This window comes from Bos indicus x Bos taurus, chromosome 28 (assembly GCF_003369695.1).
Source record: "Bos indicus x Bos taurus breed Angus x Brahman F1 hybrid chromosome 28, Bos_hybrid_MaternalHap_v2.0, whole genome shotgun sequence".
In the NCBI taxonomy this organism is placed as follows: domain Eukaryota; kingdom Metazoa; phylum Chordata; class Mammalia; order Artiodactyla; family Bovidae; genus Bos; species Bos indicus x Bos taurus.
The window spans coordinates 10,479,571-10,497,894 of record NC_040103.1 but is presented as its reverse complement, the minus strand read 5'-3'; the positions used below and the strand labels follow the sequence as shown (position 1 = coordinate 10,497,894).

Sequence of the window (18,324 nt, the reverse complement as noted above, 5' to 3'; positions counted from 1 at the left end):
ACATTTGAGCTGAGGCCTAGATGCCACAGGGCAATAATCAAGTGAACATCTGTGGGAAGGGAACATCATAGAAAGAGCTTGGAGAGCAAAGGTCCTGAATTCTGAGTGATGCTGGTGTGTTTGATGGATAGTGAGAAGGTACCACAGTGAGAAGAAGAGAGAATGGGAAGGAATGAGGTCAGAGAGGTTAGAAGGGGACATCGTTCTGTAGGCCTTTGATAAAAAGTCTGTGCTTTGGGCTGTGGATAACGGTCACTACACAGATGTTATGTGTGTAAACATTTATCCAGCTGAGCTGTACAATTGAAGTCTGTAGACTTAACTGTTGCTTGTAAGGTGTATCTCAATAAACACAAAAGAAATGTTAAAAAGAGAAAAAGTGTTGCTTCTTACAGTGCAGTGGTTCAGCGTCTGATTGCTGGGACCATACTCCCTGGGTATGAAGCCTGACCCCACCACTTCCTCACCGCAGGATGTGGACAAGAGACTTAATCACTCTTGTAAGCATCACTTTTCTTATTTGTAAAGTGGGGATAACAACAAAATCTGTCTCATAAGTTTGTTATGAGGATTAGATAAGTTACTACAGAGGAAGGTAATCATTAATTTTATTATTATAACTGGAATTACTATTTTACTGTAAATGAGATGGCAAGCTCTTGAAGGAGCTGAAGAGGGCTTGATGTGATCAGATAATGATTTGGAAAGATGATTCCAGCTACTGTGTATAAAGTAGACTGGAGGCATGGAAGTCAGGGGACCAGTTAGAAAGTTACTGCAGGATGCAGAAAGAGGACGTTGGTGGTGGTGGTTTGAACCAGTGGTGGCTGTGGAAATGTTAAGAACCGAGAAAATTCTGGATATATTTGAAAGAGAGAGCTGAGAATTATTCTTGGATTTATCTGAGGTAGGAAAAAGGAAAGGACTCAAGAGATGGTAACTTCTGTATCCTGGAGTCTGAGCAAGTAAGTAAATGCTTGGTGTCATTTATTAAGCTATGGGGGAAAAGTAAAAAACACTGATTGGACCAGAAGTGGGTTTAAGTGAAAAGATTTGGGGACATACCAAGAATTTGTTTTAATATTAAGTGCAAGATGACTGCTGCTGTTGCTAAGTTGCTTCAGTTGTGTCTGACTGTGCGACCCCATAGATGGCAGCCCACCAGGCTCCCCTGTCCCTGGGATTCTCCAGGCAAGAACACTGGAGTGGGTTGCCATTTCCTTCTCCAATGCATGAAAATGAAAAGTGAAAGTGAAGTCATTCAGTCGTGTCCGACTCTTTGTGATCCCATGGACTGCAGCCTACCAGGCTCCTCCATCCATGGGATTTTCCAGGTAAGAGTACTGGAGTGGGGTGCCATTGCCTTCTCCACAAGATGACTAGAAAGTATCTATCTGGATATATCAGGGGCTTTAGCATTATAAGGCCAAATCAGAATGATACTTCATTAGTTATCCCTCTCCACAGACACACCCGACTTGGATGGTGTCATCTCCCAACATATGATCCTGACTGTTCTGCCACCATTTATAGGACCAAAGTTGGCCACCGCATCCAAACTGGGTCAGTCACACTGGTTCTCCTTAGAAGGTGGGACTGGGTTATACGGGCTGGGTTAGTGACTTTGGTTATCTGAGCTGGGAGGTCACGAAGACTGGCATCATGAGAGGCACTGTGGCACCTGACTGTGGCCATGATTAGGCTTGTGCATGCAAACAGGTGTGCAAAGAAAGTGATGGTGCAAAGAAATACAGAAAAGAAGGCACCTCTGGGACAAAAGGATGGGGGAAAAAACCTACATTACTTGCTTTGTTCAACTGTGGTTACACAGACTCTTCAGGAACCCACTGGGGCTGCTACAGCTTATCACAGCGCCTGTACAACCTCACACTCTAGCCAGATCACACGGGCAGCCATGGCCACTGTGACAACAAACCAAACCACGGATTATCCAGAGTTACCTCAAAAACATTTGCATTCTGTCTACTCTTTATTAAATAATACAGGAAACATACAATGTAGTTTAAGAAAGCATGCTGCTGCTGCTGCTAAGTCACTTCAGTCGTGTCCGACTCTGTGCGACCCCAGAGACGGAAGCCCACCAGGCTCCCCCATCCCTGGGATTCTCCAGGCAAGAATACTGGAGTGGGTTGCCATTGCCTTCTCCAATGCTGAAAAGTGAAAAGCGAAAGTGAAGTCGCTCAGTCGTGTCTGACTCTTCGCAACCCCATGGACTGCAGCCTACCAGGCTCCTTCGTCCATGGGATTTTCCAGGCAAGAGTACTGGAGTGGGGTGCCATTGCCTGTAAATTATTTAAAATATGTCATATATATAAACATTTATGTACAAGCAGTTAGAATATATCATGATTGAGAACAATCCATTTTCCTTATAGGTGAAGTTCTATACTATATGAGTTTTTGGTCTTTTTTTTTCCTCAAAGGTTAAATGATTTTGCCTTTCAAATGGCTTTATTATGGAGTGTTGTTCTTAATTTCTAGGTCTGACATTTTTGGTCAGTACCTCATGTAGGTTTATTTGAGACATTCATCTCCCAATCTTTTCCTATTTATATGATATAAATATATAATATTTATACACATATACACACATACTCATATAAAAGGTCTTTTAGACAAAATTTTTAACAATTCCATCCTGTATGAATAGGAATAGAGAACTACATCTTCTTTATTTTTTTTCCACATATAAGCAGATATTTTATTAACTAAAGGAACATTTCTGAAAATGTTTAGGATACTACATAAAGAACTACCTTCTCCCTCTTCTTTCACTTTTTTACTTATTTCCATTTTAAGAATAATTTTGAATAGATCGTCTTATCATTGGAGAGTTGGCTCACTGCATTAATATTTTTATAACTGGATTTTTAATAAAAGGGCAATTCAAGAAAGATTGACTAACCCCACTCTGAAACATCAAGATGAATTACTTATCCCCTAGAAGATCTGTTTTGCTATCATGTATTGCAGAGCCTTACATAGTGTCCTGCAAAGAGGGAGCCTTGGGGTATGTTAATTAACTTACCCTTAAAATGTCCTTTTGGGAAGATGCTGGCAGTCACTAAGTCACGTGGTCTCGGGTCATGTGAATGTGTGCAGAGATTATGGGTTTGACAATAGGGAGCCATGGACCAAGACACTGGTTTTAACATATAAACACTAAGATGAGCAAACACAATATATGTTCAGGGCTGACTGGGTTCCCTGATTACCACCCGAGGGAAGGTCATTGGGTATTTACTGCACCCGAATGATTATGGTCTTACAGTGTATCAAAAACAATACTCATTCTAAAACATCTTACTAGAAGTTTCTGTTGATAGGCTATGATTTTCTTCCAGAATGCTGACTCAGGAACTTCTGGCTCTCCATATCTGTGTGTGTGGAGCTGCCTCAGTTTTTGTTTACCCTTGTCTTCTTTGGCTTTTTCTTCTTTTTCTCCATCTTCTCCTCTATGAATGCAAATGAGTGAAATATAAACCATCCAGACACCAAAGAACTGAACAAGTTTTATGCCAAAATACATAAACATACAAGTATTCAAATCATAGTATCAGTTTAAATAACTGATACCTCTTCTAATTTTAGAATTAGGGGTAGAATTTCTGGCTTATCATAGTCTCCTATATATTGATAACTCTGTGAAGTTCCGCTCTATAGGACATCTTACAGGCTTCAATTTTCTTTGTATCTCTACCCAGCGTATTGCTTTCCAAGTGTACAATGAAATAGTTAACCGAAAAAGGAATAATGGAGACTTTCTTTCAGTTGTGACTTTCAACATACCTTATTTTTCAATTCTGATTTTAATGTTCAGTCTCTAACACTGACTAGCTATTAGGATTTAAAATCAGAGGCATATGCATTTGGTTGTTGACAGATATAGACAATGTCAATATGTTAATTCTGCAGACAATAATGGAATTGGGAGCACTGAAATTTGATACCTAAACCTCTCCAGGTACAAAATACCAAGCCTTCATGGAGATGTATTTATGTACATATGTAATCATATATATGTAAGCCACATAACATAACTCATACTTAACCCATATGAGGCTTTTCCAACATTATTTTTAACACTTAAGAGTTGCCACTGAAATGACTGTCAAGCTCTGTTATGTTTGTCTGTGTTTCATTGTTATAGTCCTTTACATGGCCATTTTTACAACTGACCCAACAGTGCAAGATCTGTGACAATGAATGGCTCCAACTGTGAAGAATAGACAACAGTGACCCTCATATGAGGCCTAATTCAAACAAACCAATGGTAAAAATACACCTTTAAGACAATAAAGGAAGCTTGAAGCTTAATATTTAGCAGCTATTAGACAGTATTTAAAGAATTGCAAATTTTGTTTAGTGTAAATAGAATGATAAATATGGTTCTTTAAACAGTCTTTAGCTGTTCAAATTAGTAATAACTTAGTAATTAGTATACAAGTTATATAAATTAGTAATGTATACAAGGTGCTTACAGGTGAAATGACATGGTGACTAGTATTGTCTTTAAAACAACTTGTCCCACAGAAGGCCCCACAATGTGTGTGTGTGTGTGTGTGTGTGTGTGTGTGTGTGGTGGGGATGGTTGGCAGAAGAAAACCTACATACAACAAGGTTAGCAAAATGATAATAATTATTAGAACTAAAGTGAAAGTCGCTCAGCTGTGTCCAATGCTTTGCGATGCCATGGAATAATATAGTCCATGGAATTCTCCAGACCAGAATACTGGAGTGGGTAGCCATTCTCTTTTCCAGAGGATCTTCCCAACCCAGCAATTGAACCAGGGTCTCCTACATTGCAGGCAGATTCTTCACCAGCTGAGTTACCAGGGAAGCCCGTATTAAAACTAGGTGATGGGTTTATGGCTGTACATTATAACAGCCATTTATACATTCTCTCTTTTGTATGAGTTTGAAAATTTTACAGGCTTCAAGTATCTTTGTGTCTATATATTGCATATTCCTTTCAAAGTGTATGATAAAATATTTAACTGAAAAGAGAATAATAATGATGACTTTTTTTGGCTGTGACTTTTCAACATACCTTGTTTTTAAATTCTGATTTTAACATTCAGTCCTTAACAATGACTAGCTGTTAGGGCTTAAAACGCTTCTAAATTTTCTCAAATATCTTAGAAATTAAAAAATATGATTTTCCCTGCAAAAGTGTTAAATTACTCAAAAGGTTAACTCTAGTAATGTCAAGCATGCATGTGAAAAAGTTGAATAAAACTGTTTCCCCATGAAAATATTAGAAACAAGAATTATTTCTGAATTATTCACTTTAATATTATTTTAATTTTATAGGTATAACTAAATTAACACAATTCTAAACCAACATTTGTCTAATCTAGGGGGGAAAAAACAGACAATGAAAACAGGCCAAAGAAAATAACAGAAAAGAGGAGAAAAATAAAGTGCCATGCAAGAACAGTGGTACTTATGCAGTTAAAAATTTGCTTTCCCCAATTTAAAAAATATGCATATAAAACTGTGCAAACTTGGGGAATGATGTAGGCTTCCATTGTTAACAGGAAGCCAGTTTTATAGGAAATTACACATTTTCATTGTTTCATATGCAGCTCTTTATGTCTTAGTAATGCATTTATAACTGTGTTCTCCATAGCACCAAGACTGTAGGTGAAAACGAAGCTTCCTAAGCTCCACACCAGCCCTGCTGACTCAGAACCTGTGCAGGGGCCCAGGAAACTGTGTCTTTAACAGACTCTCCAGGTGGTTCTTCAGCAGGTGGCCCTGGGACAGTGTGTTGAGCACCACCACTCCCTAAGAGTCTATGCGATGGCATTCAGAATGCCTGTCCCCTCCCTTCTTTACAAGGACAGAATAGAGGCTCAATTAAAAAAAACTTCAACAGTCATCTTGCAGAGAATATCACATGGAATCATAAAGTCGTTTCTGCTGAGAAACACACAAACAAAATCCTCATGGAACCAGAAAGAGACAGGAGTGCCCCCCACACCCCTCCAGGTAGGTGTTTACACTGATCCCCACCCACTGAGGATGAGGCCTTCCACTGAGATGACAGGTGTCACCTTGCAACCTGAGATTCTCTCCACTGCATCCCCGAACGGAGAGGATGTGTGAAAGACACTGACACAAAGCAAAGGGCACAGAAATGACACGTACTCAGCTTTCTCAGGTTCGGATTTGCTTTCTTCTTTTTCTTCCTTTTCTTCTTCTTTTGCCTTCTGCTCCTTGGATGAGTCCATGGGAAAAGAGAAGCGGGATAACACGTCACTTTTGAATGAGTTCAGGAAGCTCTGTGACCCTGTGTCAAATTGTAACCTATAAATGTTGCCCTCCTGCCTCAATCGAGGGGATAAAACTGCCACGTGAGCCCTTCCTTCTGCTGGTTCATGCATTTCCCTTTCCCCACACTCACCTGCCAGGCCAGCAGGGAGCACCAACTTTCTAAACTCCTTCCCACTTATTTCACAACTACCTTCTTTCCCTTATTCACCTACTCAAATCTTACTCATCCTCCAAACCAACGTAAGTCCCACTTCTTCAGTCTCAACCAGCTACTCCAAGCCATACTGAGCTTTCCATTTTCTCACGTAATCTCCACAGTCTGCGGCCTATGCTACTTACCACTTAATGATTTTCTAATTTTTTTCATGAGTGGTTTATCTTTCTAATAAACTCTTTAAGGAAACTTGAGAGCAATGATTACATCTTACATTTCTTTTAATTCCATATGATACCCAGGGGGACCAGACACATGGCCAATCCTCATAAAATATTTGTGGATGGAATGATTATTGATCAACTGCCTAATATCTTGAGAGTGAGTACCAGAGTTTGTACCTTCATAGTTTAATGAAATAATTTGTAAAGGACCTTCAAAAAGCCAGCTGGCTCTGCCTACTAAAAAGCCATTACTCTTTGGCAAGTCATCTACTGAATACCACTCTGGCACAAGCAAAACAGCTGATGTCAAGTTATCATGCCCACCTGAAGCCCAGAGAGCTGCTGTGATTGGAGGTAAGTTACCTGGAACTTTTCTTGCACCTCTGGGATGGGGACGGGGTTGCTCATGAGGTCACTCAGGCCAGCATTGGGATTGTGAGGAATCAGTTTGTACTGCCCTCCTTCTCGCTTCAGGTCCAAGCCAAAGATATCAGAAAGCAGGTCACTCTCCTCTGACAGTTCCTTCAAGTCCGTCAGGTCTTCAGAGGGCAGGGCCCCTTCCAGGGTTTTCCTCTCCCCCTCCTCCCCGTCTCCTCGAACCTCATCTTGTGTGGGGTCTGGCATGTTGGCCAAGAGCTCCGCCACTTTGATCTTCTTCGCACCTTCGACCAGGCTTCCTCCCAGCAGGAGGCTGCCGATGATGCGAGAGAAGCCTCTGAAAACGCTGGCTACAAAGTGCAGGAGGCTCATCAAAATACTCCAGTAGGATGTAAAGAAGGCTGTGATCATGTCCTTCACTGTCATCTTCTTCACCTTCTTCATCTGCTTCTTCAAGCTTTTCAGGCTGAGCATCCGCATAAGGGTCAAGATATTGTACCTGAGGGCAAACAGGGCGGACTTGACCGTCATGATGGAAAAGAAACCCATCCTCGGACCCTGCTCCTCCGGCTTCTCCTTCTCACTCTCCTCCTTATTCGCTGACCTCTCATTCAGATCTGACTCTGAAATCTGAGCCGCCAGCTGCATCTCAAAGATGGTATCCTCGCAGAAGTTCACGAAGAGCTCCATCTTCTCTTTCTCCCCTCCTTCATTGACCACGTCAAATATAAATTGCCTTTTGGATTCCTTGACCTGGGGCTTTTCCCACTGGGTTCGGCTGGACTCACTGATTTCAAAATACACCCTCTCGATGCGCTTGGCACTGCCCATGATCTCTATGCGGCCCAGGAAGGGCTGGAAGTAATTGAGCACGCTCTCGGCCAATTCCAGGAAAGTCTGCAGCCGGGTGTCATTGGGCATGTGTTCGGAGAGGTTTGTCAGAAGCACTGCCACATTGAAGCCAATGTCCTTGGCAGGCTCGTGGAACCGTTTGACAAATTCTTCGTAGTCCAGGGTTTCATTTTCATCTGTCTCTGCACAGGACAGGAGAAACTCAGTCTCGGACTGGGTGTAGTGTTTATGGCTCTCCATGGCTTTGTGAAAGTCCCTCTTGGAAATAACTCCCTTACCATCGGGGTCATACTCTTTGAAAGTATCAGAAGACGTCAAGTCCTTGAGCTTTAAGAACATGTCAAAAAACTTGAGAATCATCTCCACGTTGTTGGAAGATTCCACGAGCATATCAACCATCTGTTTGCCAATGGTGCCATTAACAACATTGCCTGGGGATAAAGAATTGCATTGGCTCAAAATGAACATTCCCAATAAAACCAGTGTCGATGGCAGATAGGAGCCAATGTACGCTGAGTGTGTGCTCAGTTGTTGTACCCTGGTCCAACTGAGTAAGTTGCTTCTAACTTGAGCAGGTAAATAGTAAACATCTTAAAATGTCTTAAATAAAAGTGCCTATAGAGAAAATAACAATATAAATCTTATATGACACCTGAATCAAAGATAGCTCTTTTCTCTTCCAATGTGTGAAGGAAAAGATGGATAATTACTTGTAAACTCTAATTTTAGAAAGTGATTACATGAACACATGCAAAAGCATATTTACAAAGTAATTAGACTAATGCATGTAAACAATATGTGATGAAAGGCTGACATTTTTTCCCTTTAATTGATCCTAGAAGCAACACACTTTAGGATTTTTTAAAAAAAAGAAAAAAGGCAGACGTTTATATTATCCGAAAGCCTGAAACAGAAATCCAGTCTCATATTAATAATAAAAATGAGTGTTTGCCTAGCCCTTTGGGGATAAAAAAATCACTGCTCACAGACATTACACCTAATTTCATGTTCATACCTGAAAATACCTGTGAGACAGGTAGTTTTTATTATTAATTATGATTTTACTATTGAGGAAACTGTGTTTAGCAAGGTTAAATTAAATTGTATGCTGTAAAATGATTATTGAGAGCTAGGGCCAGGACTTCAAACGGAACCACTGAGGGCAAATTAGATGTTCTTTCTGATGTAAAATGTAAAAGATCTCCTTACATTTCTTCATAGTTCAGAATGTTTATAGCTGGAAAATGGCATATTATGAATAAGCCTGAGAAAATGAGATATTACCCTAAATTATAGAGTCATCATTCCTTGAACAGAATGTGATATGTAACACAAAGACGGGCATCAGAATAAAGATACATGATGATGGGTTTGTGGAGTTCATCTGTGAGGCAGTAAACACCAGAGTTAAGAGCATGGGCCCAAGGGCTTTCCTGGTGGTCCAGTGTTTAAGATTCTGCCTGCTAATGAAGGGAACACGGGTTTGATCCCTGGCCCAGGAAGATCCCACATGCCTTGGGGCAGCTAAGCCCATAGGCCACAATTACTGAAGTGGTACACCGAAAGCCCATGCTCGGCAATGAGAGAAGCCCCCACAATGAGAAGCCTGAGCCCTTCAACTCGAGAGTAGCCCCCACTCACCCCAATTAGAGAAAGCTCACAGGCAGCAATGAAGACCTAGTACAGCCAAAAAAAAAAAAAAGGCATTGGCTCAGGAGCCATGCTGTTGGGGTTTGAATCCAGATCCCACCATCTGCTGGCACAGCAACCTGGGCAGATTTCTTAGCCTCTCTGCACTATTTGCAAAAGAGTGATAATGATACTATCCAATTCACAAACCTGGTATTCAGATGAAAAAGTACTTAAACGAGGTTAATTTTAATTCATTATTCCTTCAGTTATTATGTCTGTGTTGCTACTATTTAGACTAAAACTTGAATTGAGGTCCTGGGAAAAGGATCTGTGGTTGGAGAATACAGAGTGGCTGCCAACTAAGGGTTTCAAGCAAACACTGCATCTTTAAAGTCCTGGAGCAAGGTGTGTCTACTACCTTTATTAGCTAATGCAGGGCAGACTAAGTGAGAGAGAGAAATTAGAAGGACTTAAGAAAAAAAGGATAGGGAACATAATAGCAAACATTCTGCAGTGGCTCTGGTCACATTCACATGGTTTCACAGAATGCTCGCAGAAGCTGTTCTGAGCTCCGTCTCATAGAGGAGGGACGTGAGAAACGGAGACGTTACTCATGTCAGGGTCACGCTGCCTGGGTCAGAAAGTGAGATGTGGGTGCTGGTGGCGGATCTCAGAACCTAATCTCTTACCCACTATATTTACTGCCTGAGATAGAAAGAAAACACAGTAGCAAAGGAAAATAAGGTGGAAAGAGAGAGAATGAAAACCCAAGAAAGAGGCATGGAGTGGGGAGAACTTAGGCTGCCACGAGCCTTGGTGGGTGGGGTGCTCTCTACTGCCTTCTCCACCTGCAGAAATGTAAGGACCCACAGGAGCTATAAGGCAGTCAGCTCAAAGCAGCAATTTACGCATTTGGAGTGTCCCCAAACATCGGTAATCCCTACTGCTTACAAACAAACAAAATGACAACAAACAAAACCCTCTTTAAGGTACTCTCTGAAGAGCATACCCTTTAAGGTATCACTGTGAAATGAAAAATACCACTATAAAATGAAGTACTACTGGTTTCACTCCATAGCTTTGTGACCTGAGATTGGCAGGATTTTTTTTTAATTAAAAAAAAAAAACTAACTTGAGAAAAGAGTAGTCAAGCCAGCAATAAGTCTGAGGTATCTGTCCCATTTTGGCACTGATATTTTATCCTTTGCAGCAGGCTGACTCCCAGAGCAAGCATATATGGAATCCTTCAAAGAATAATGGGGATTTGAAGATGTAAATCAAAACTACCTTCCAACATGGACAGCAACATGACCACCATGTCCTTCTGAAGATCCATCAATTCTTTCAGTAGCTCAATTTGACTGGAGTCCTGAAAGTATTAACACAGTGCATTTGAGATAACATGAGAAAATTACACAGCAAGAATGTCATACTTATTCTCACAAAAAGAATACCTTTCTACCAATAGCAGACTTTACAGCATTATACAGCTAAAAAGAAGCCAAATAAAAATCTGCAGCTTATTAAAAATACACACTTCAGAATCAAAGAGTATTTACTGTTGATTTCAACTCATATTTTTTAAAGTATTCGTAAGGACAATGAATAAATCTAACAAGAGTATGGAAGAGCTAAACAATGGTGGAGACCCTCGGGTCAGGTAGGCAAGAACCCTGGGCATCTTTCTTCTCCTTGAAAACACTAGACTTGTCTTTTCTTCTTTCTAACTTACTACACTGAGATGCTATACAGTTGTAAAACTAACTTATTCTGGAAAACACAGGCATGACAGTGATATGAGATAAACTTACCCGACATAAATCTAGCCAAAAAATGCACACAAGTATCTTATTTACCAACTTGATTAAGCTCTTGGGTATTTCTCTGTTTAAAATTTTCTGGGTTTTTTGTCTTTGATTTTTCACCATGAAACAAAAAATTTTATATAGATATGTTGTGTATAAACATCACTATGCTTAGATTCATTGCCTGAAAACATGGAATATTGCTATCTGCATTATAACCCCATGCATCACCAGAGTTTTTTATTTTAAAACTATACTTTTTTCAAAAAAAATATACATATACCTATATATATATATGCACACACACCCACAAGGTATTGTTTTATTCACATGAATTTTTCTACACAGGAAGCCAAATTTCAACACTGTATGAAGGATGAGATGTATTTCTTTCTAAATAGTTGGTACCTCAACTAGGTCTATAAACTATGAACAACTGTTAGGTAGCACTGCTAGATGTTAATAAAATGATGGAAATACATCCAAATAAGAACTCTCTTGTGATAAATTTGGTTCATGTTGATTTTCTTTACTTACTAAAATGTCACTAGCAATTAGATGAAACAATCATGATATTTCCTTATTTGGTAGAAGTTACCAATAACCAGATACTGACAAAGATTCTCTCCTTGACCAAACTAGCCAACTCCTCTGGGCCCTCTTCCCAAGTAGGCTTTAATCTTGGTTTATAAAGCCTTGAACAACTGGGAGATGGGATTAGCAGATGCAAACTATAGGATGGATAAATAAGATTCTCGTATGTAGCACAGGGAACTATATTCAATATTCTGTGATAAACCATAATGAAAAAGAATACTAAAAAAAGAATGTCCATATGTATATAACTGAGTCATTTTACTGTATAGCAGAGATTGATACAACACTGAAAATCAACGATTTGTTGTTGCTCAATCGCTACATTGTATCCAACTCTTTATGACCCCATGGACTGTAGCATGCCAGATTCCCCTATCCTTCACTATCTCCAGGAGTTTGTTCAAATTCAAGTCCACTGAGTCAATGATGCTATCTGTCTCATCAGCAAATCAACTACACTTCAGTTAAAAAAAAAAAAAAAAAGAGAACAAAACACGACATGGTTTCTAACAGCTCAAAGCTACTTCACTAGGAAGACCTCAACCCCTCTTAGGGTGCTTGCCTGAGAAAACTCAAGGCTGCCAAAAAAATTTATTATTTGTTCCAGCCAACACCTGAGGATGCTAGAGTCTGTCTCCCAGGCTCTGTAGGAGGTAGAATCCTAATGTCAATACTTGCCAGCTAGCAGACACAGCTGGCCCATCACGTTTACACTGACCAGCCTTTTATAATTTTTCTCTTCCCTGAGCCCTGATCATTCCCTCCTCCTCCCATCATCTCTGTACAAGTCCAAGTTGAGTTCAGCTCACACTAGATTTTCCTCCCTACAGTGACAGTTATCACTGATTAAATCTGTTCTTGCCACTTTAACCTGTGCCTGGCTCTATTTGACAATATTTTCCAGCTTGGAGGGCAGGGTGGAGGTGTGAGTTTCCTCACTTTGCTGGAGGCAAGGAGACTCAAGGAAGAGATGGACACATAAATGAAATTGTGGGGGCTGGACAGGTAGTCCTTTGACTTTAATCTAGCATTCTCTCCTCTCTTGACACCTGACAGATATCCACACTCAACAGATATGTCAGATCTCAGGACATCCCAGTAAAATTCCCTGCATCAAAGGGACATATTTACTCAAGATTCATATTTAGAGTTTTTCTATTCATGTATCTCTGACTCCACATGCAATACAGGGGTGAGAAAACAGCATGCTCATGTTTCCAAGATGTGCTCCCAGATTAATATTAAGCATGGTGAAAAATCTGTTTCTTCGTCATTTGCCTAACTGTACTGCTATTTTTTTCTCTTTGACTTTCGAAGTTAAATGTCCGGTTAATTGGTGAATGTCATCTTTTGAGAACAAATGCTTGTTTATGACCCTATAAGAAAACTGTCTCTCCTTAACGAGGGATTTGCAGCAGATTACAATCCTCTTCCAATTATATGTATGGATGAGGAAAATTCCAGCGAGTAATCATTGAAATGTGGGTCTATGAAGGATTGTAAAATATACAGTGTTTCGTGACTATACTGTTTTATTTCTCCATTATAGTCAATTCCTTTATCTTTTATTCTCAAATTTGAATAACGGCTCCCACCTATTGTCAGTTTGCATAAAATTCTTTTATTAAAAAAAAGGATTAAAAAAAAAGTCATGTAAAAGATTTATAAAGAAGTCATCTAAAAAAGATAACATTCTGACACAGGAAAGTGTGTTTAATTTGCCAATGATCGCAGTGTACAGTGTCTCACCTAGGCTGACAGAGGACAGTGACTTTACCTGAGACAGCTTCATCTGCATGTGGGCAAATACATGAAGAAAACCCACCACAGCATCCCAGAGCCTGCTGTGAGCCAAACTCTGCTGGTTGCCAGTGCAAGGACCCTGGGCCAGAAACAGACAAACAACAGTCATTCCTGATAAATTAACTGCCAAATTAAACTTTACAATAATAGATTTTACTTTAGCAACAAGTGACTGGAAGAGAGGACTGCATTGAAGATACTGACAAGATGTCAAAATGGAAGCTTCACTTAAGGACCTAGAGCTGAGGATAAAAGATATAACTGAGCCAGGACCCTATGCTGCTGCTGCTGCTGCTAAATTGCTTCAGTCGTGTCCGACTCTGTGCAACCCCATAGACAGCAGCCCACCAGGCTCCCCCGTTCCTGGGATTCTCCAGGCAAGAGTACTGGAGTGGGTTGCCATTTCCTTCTTCAATGTATGACAGTGAAAAGTGAAAGTGAAGTCGCTCAGTCGTGTCCGACTCTTAGCGACCCCATGGACTGCAGCCTTCCAGGCTCCTCTGCCCATGGGATTTTCCACGCAACAGTACTAGAGTAGGTTGCCATTGCCTTCTCCGAGGACCCTATGGGGCCCTCCCAAAACAGACCTCCACTCAAGTCCTCGGCCTTCCTTTTATCTGTAGGAAAACTTTAGTCAAACAATAAATTTAATCAAAGAAGGGGAAAAATGCAGAAGGAAAGGAAAACAGGCAAGACAAAATAATAATACTTTAGCCATTAAACAAAGTCAAAGACCTTTAGTTCCTTCTCAAGGACAACAGATAATATTCTGAGCCATGTCCTCTGAGCTGTTTGGCAGAGACTGAAACTCCTACTAGGTGGGTGAAGTTAACTATATACTGCCCACCAACATGTAGACCCAGACAGGTTGATGATGTTGACTCCCAGTGACCTCACCACTAGCCAATCAGAAGAACGTCTATGAGCTGATCACACACTCCACAAGCTCCCTCTCACAACCTGTCCATGAGTTGATCACACACCCCACAAGTCCCCTCTCTCAACTTGTCCATGAGCTGATCACACACCCCACAAGACCCCTCCCTCATCCTGTCTTTCTAAAGCTTTACCAGCAAGCCTTCAGGGACTTCAGGCCTTTTAAGTTCTAGCTGTCGTGGACTCCTTATTTGGTGCCTGCAATAAATGCTGCACTCTCCTTCACCAGCACCAGGTGTCAGCAGATTGGCTTTATTGCACACAGACAACCAGACCCTAATTTGGTTCAGTAACAAAGACAGTAAGTGCCAAGTATCTTCATATTTCAAAAGTAAGGTGCCAGATTCAGTACCTGTGAAAGGAAACTAAATAGATCTTTCTAGCCTTAAGACATAAAGGTGTTGAAGTTGAAAAGGGACAGACTTTGCAAAGTGCTCTCCAACCTCCACCCCTGCACGGTGGGTGAGGACCGGGCTACCCTTGCCTTCCTTTACATGGAGAGAGAGAGGAGGCCTCAAGAGAGCCATCAGGACCGCGTGACTTCTGTCTTCTGAAGTTGGGCAGCTTTTTGACATAAGAGAAGCCATTTTGGCCTGAGCCATTTTTGTGATCTCAGCCTGGTCACAGTGCTTGCCCTTGGATAGATCTCAGTAATCAATGATCTTAGGGAAACAAAGGAACAGAGGAATAGAGAAAGGGCAGTCAAATAATAGTGCAGTGAAAACAGAGTTTTAGTTCCTCCTCAAAGGAGGTACATAATCTGATACAGTCCTTGAGTTTTGCAGGAGCTAAGGCCCTCACCCAGGTGGGGGACAGAATGATGACATCCCTCCTGACTCCAGTCAACTAAACTTGGACTCTGTCAACCTCTGTCCGAATTCTTCACTGCTGAAGCCTCTTCATGAATATGCATGTACCCTTAGCTTAAAACTTTCCCAATTTTGCTGTTTGGAGAGACACTACTTTGGGAAAGAACCCTAGTGTTCTCCTTACTTGCTGCAAGTAATAATAAATCCTTCCTTCCTCCAATCTTTGGTTGTATCTATTAGCTCAACATCCATCAAGAGAAGAACCTAGTTTTTGGGTAACAGCCTGGTATTAGAAAGTGTAAAAGATGGAAAGTAACAAAAAATTGATTTCTTAAGTGGGAGCTATTCTGTCCAAAAGGACTTTGAAATATTGCCAAGCAAACTGTCTCAAAGGGTAATGTGATTTTCAGAGGTGGATGGGGGCCACCAGATGCACAAAGATTGTGGAATAATTTGAAACTGGAAGGGAAAAGACACCTTTCCAGGCACTGGAAGCAGTAGGAGAGCCAAGCCCCCTCATCAGAGGAAGAATATAATACGCCACCCGGGTGGCCAGGCCACAGTGCAGTCCTGAATTCCACGTGCCTAGAGGAAAACCTCCCTCTCCTTACTCTTCCTCTTCACAGCTCCAACCCCGAGGAGGCCTAGGCTGGCTCGCAGGGGGAGGAGGAGGAACAGACACCCCTTGGAGAGAAGGCAGAGAAGCCCAGAGCGTACTCCTTGCCCTCCACCCTCAGCCCACAAGGCCTTTTCAGCACAAAATCAGGCATGAGGGGAAGTGTTTCTTTGAGGGGGAGTTTTAAATTGGGTAAGAGTTAAGTGATAGTGTCACCATACAATGACTGAAGTGAGACAATTCTTGTGACAAAGTGACTGAAGGAATTTTATTTATCTGAGAGTGGCTGGTGCACAAGATCCATTCAAAGAGGGGTAAAGAAATGGGCTACAGAGCAAGTTTGAAGAGACGGGGGGAGAAGGGATCACTTCACTTAGAGGTTAACACGTTCAGTGTACCTGGCCAAACTGGTTTTACAGTGTACATCAGTCCTGTCTGGCTTCTGCGTCAAAGCAACAGATTCTCAGGATTTCACTGTGGTCCCTTGTTGGCAATGTGCCCTGTGCGCTTGCTGTAGAGAAGAAGCCAATTCTGACTCCATGTTGGAACTGTTTCTTTGACTTGCTTTTTGTTGCTTTTGTTATTACTATCATGCATAATGGCCTGCCTTAAAGGACCCTGACCCTCTGCTGCTGCTGCTGCTGCTGCGTCGCTTCAGTCGTGTCCGACTCTGTGCGACCCCAGAGACGGCAGCCCACCAGGCTCCCCTGTCCCTGGGATTCTCTAGGCAAGAACACTGGAGTGGGTTGCCATTTCCTTCTCCAATGCATGAAAGTGAAAAGTGAAAGTGAAATCGCTCAGTCGTGTCTGACTCCTAGCGACCCCATGGACTGCAGCCTACCAGGCTCCTCCGCCCAATGGGATTTTCCAGCCAAGAGGACTGGAGTGGGGTGCCATTGCCTTCTCCTGACCCTCTGCCTGACTGTAAAGTAAAATGCCTTTGTTCAACTCAAAAAGAGATAGTGTGACACCACCTACCTCTGAATGGAAGAGATTAGCACATCCCTTTCAAAGGCTGAACCTTCCTGGAGATGTTGCCCAAGACTGAAGACCCTTTTACTTTCCTTCCTCACTGCCTCTCCCTCTCTATTCTGCCTTTTGACTTTAGTTCCTCATTGTTTCTTTCTCTCTTTCTGATTCTATAAAAGAACCTGTCATCCTGACCACAATAAGATGGTTACTTTGAGAAATTAGTCTGACATCTTCTCAGTCAGCTGGCTTTCCTGAAGGAGGAAACAGAATAGGCTGTATCTTGAAAGCAGGACTCCATCTTGGGCTGGACTGTGGACTTTGAGCTATATGCCCAGTATCTATGGAAATGACATACTAATGGAAAACCAGACCCCCTCATTTATTCAATGCCTGTAACATAAAATCCTTGCTACCATTATACAGAGAATGGATCAACAACAAGGTCCCACTATATATAGCACAGGACACCATGTTCAATATACTGTATTAAATCATAATGGAAAAGAATATGAAAGAGTGTGTGTGCGTGTGTGTATATATATATATATGCATGTACGTATATATCTATATGTAAATATATACATATATGTACATATATACATAAATACATACGTGCATATATACAGGTATACGCATATACACACGCACACATGTACATATACATATGCACACGTGTACATATATACACATACATATGTACATATATACACATGCACATATATGCATATATACACATATTATATATATATATATATACACAAAATGCTGAAGAAGCTTAAGTTGAAGTTGAATGGTTCTATGCAGACCTACAAAAGCTTCTAGAACTAACACCCAAAAAAGATGTCCTTTTCATTATAGGGGACTGGAATGAAAAAATAGGAACTCCATAAACACCTGGAGTAACAGGCATTTTTGGCCTTGGAGTACAGAATGAAGTAGGGCAAAACATAAGAGTTTTGCCAAGAGAACGCACTGGTCATAGCAAACACCTCTTCCAACAACACAAGAGAAGACTCTACACATGGACATCACCAGATGGTCAATACCAAAGTCAGACTGATCTTATTCTTCACAGCCAAAGATGGAGAAGCTATAGAGAGTCAGCAAAAACCAGACGGGGAGCTGACTATGGCTCAGATCATGAACTCCTTAGTGCCAAATTCAGACTTAAATTGAAGAAAGTAGAGAAAACCACTAGACCATTCAGGTATGACCTAAATCAAATCCCTTATGATTATACATTGAA

At 41.1% G+C, this 18,324-nt stretch overlaps 1 protein-coding gene across 1 annotated transcript in view; it reads right to left on the bottom strand.

Moving 5' to 3' along the window:
* RYR2 (ryanodine receptor 2) overlaps positions 1-18,324 on the bottom strand; it is an 830,352-nt gene that overhangs the window by 52,306 nt on the left and 759,722 nt on the right. The window contains exons 89-93 of the mRNA XM_027531123.1: positions 13,720-13,824; positions 10,828-10,909; positions 7,042-8,339; positions 6,175-6,242; positions 3,329-3,476 (exon numbers count right to left, since the gene is read on the bottom strand). Of these exons, the coding sequence (XP_027386924.1) occupies positions 3,329-3,476; positions 6,175-6,242; positions 7,042-8,339; positions 10,828-10,909; positions 13,720-13,824 (1,701 nt within the window). The remainder of the gene's footprint in view (positions 1-3,328; positions 3,477-6,174; positions 6,243-7,041; positions 8,340-10,827; positions 10,910-13,719; positions 13,825-18,324) is intronic.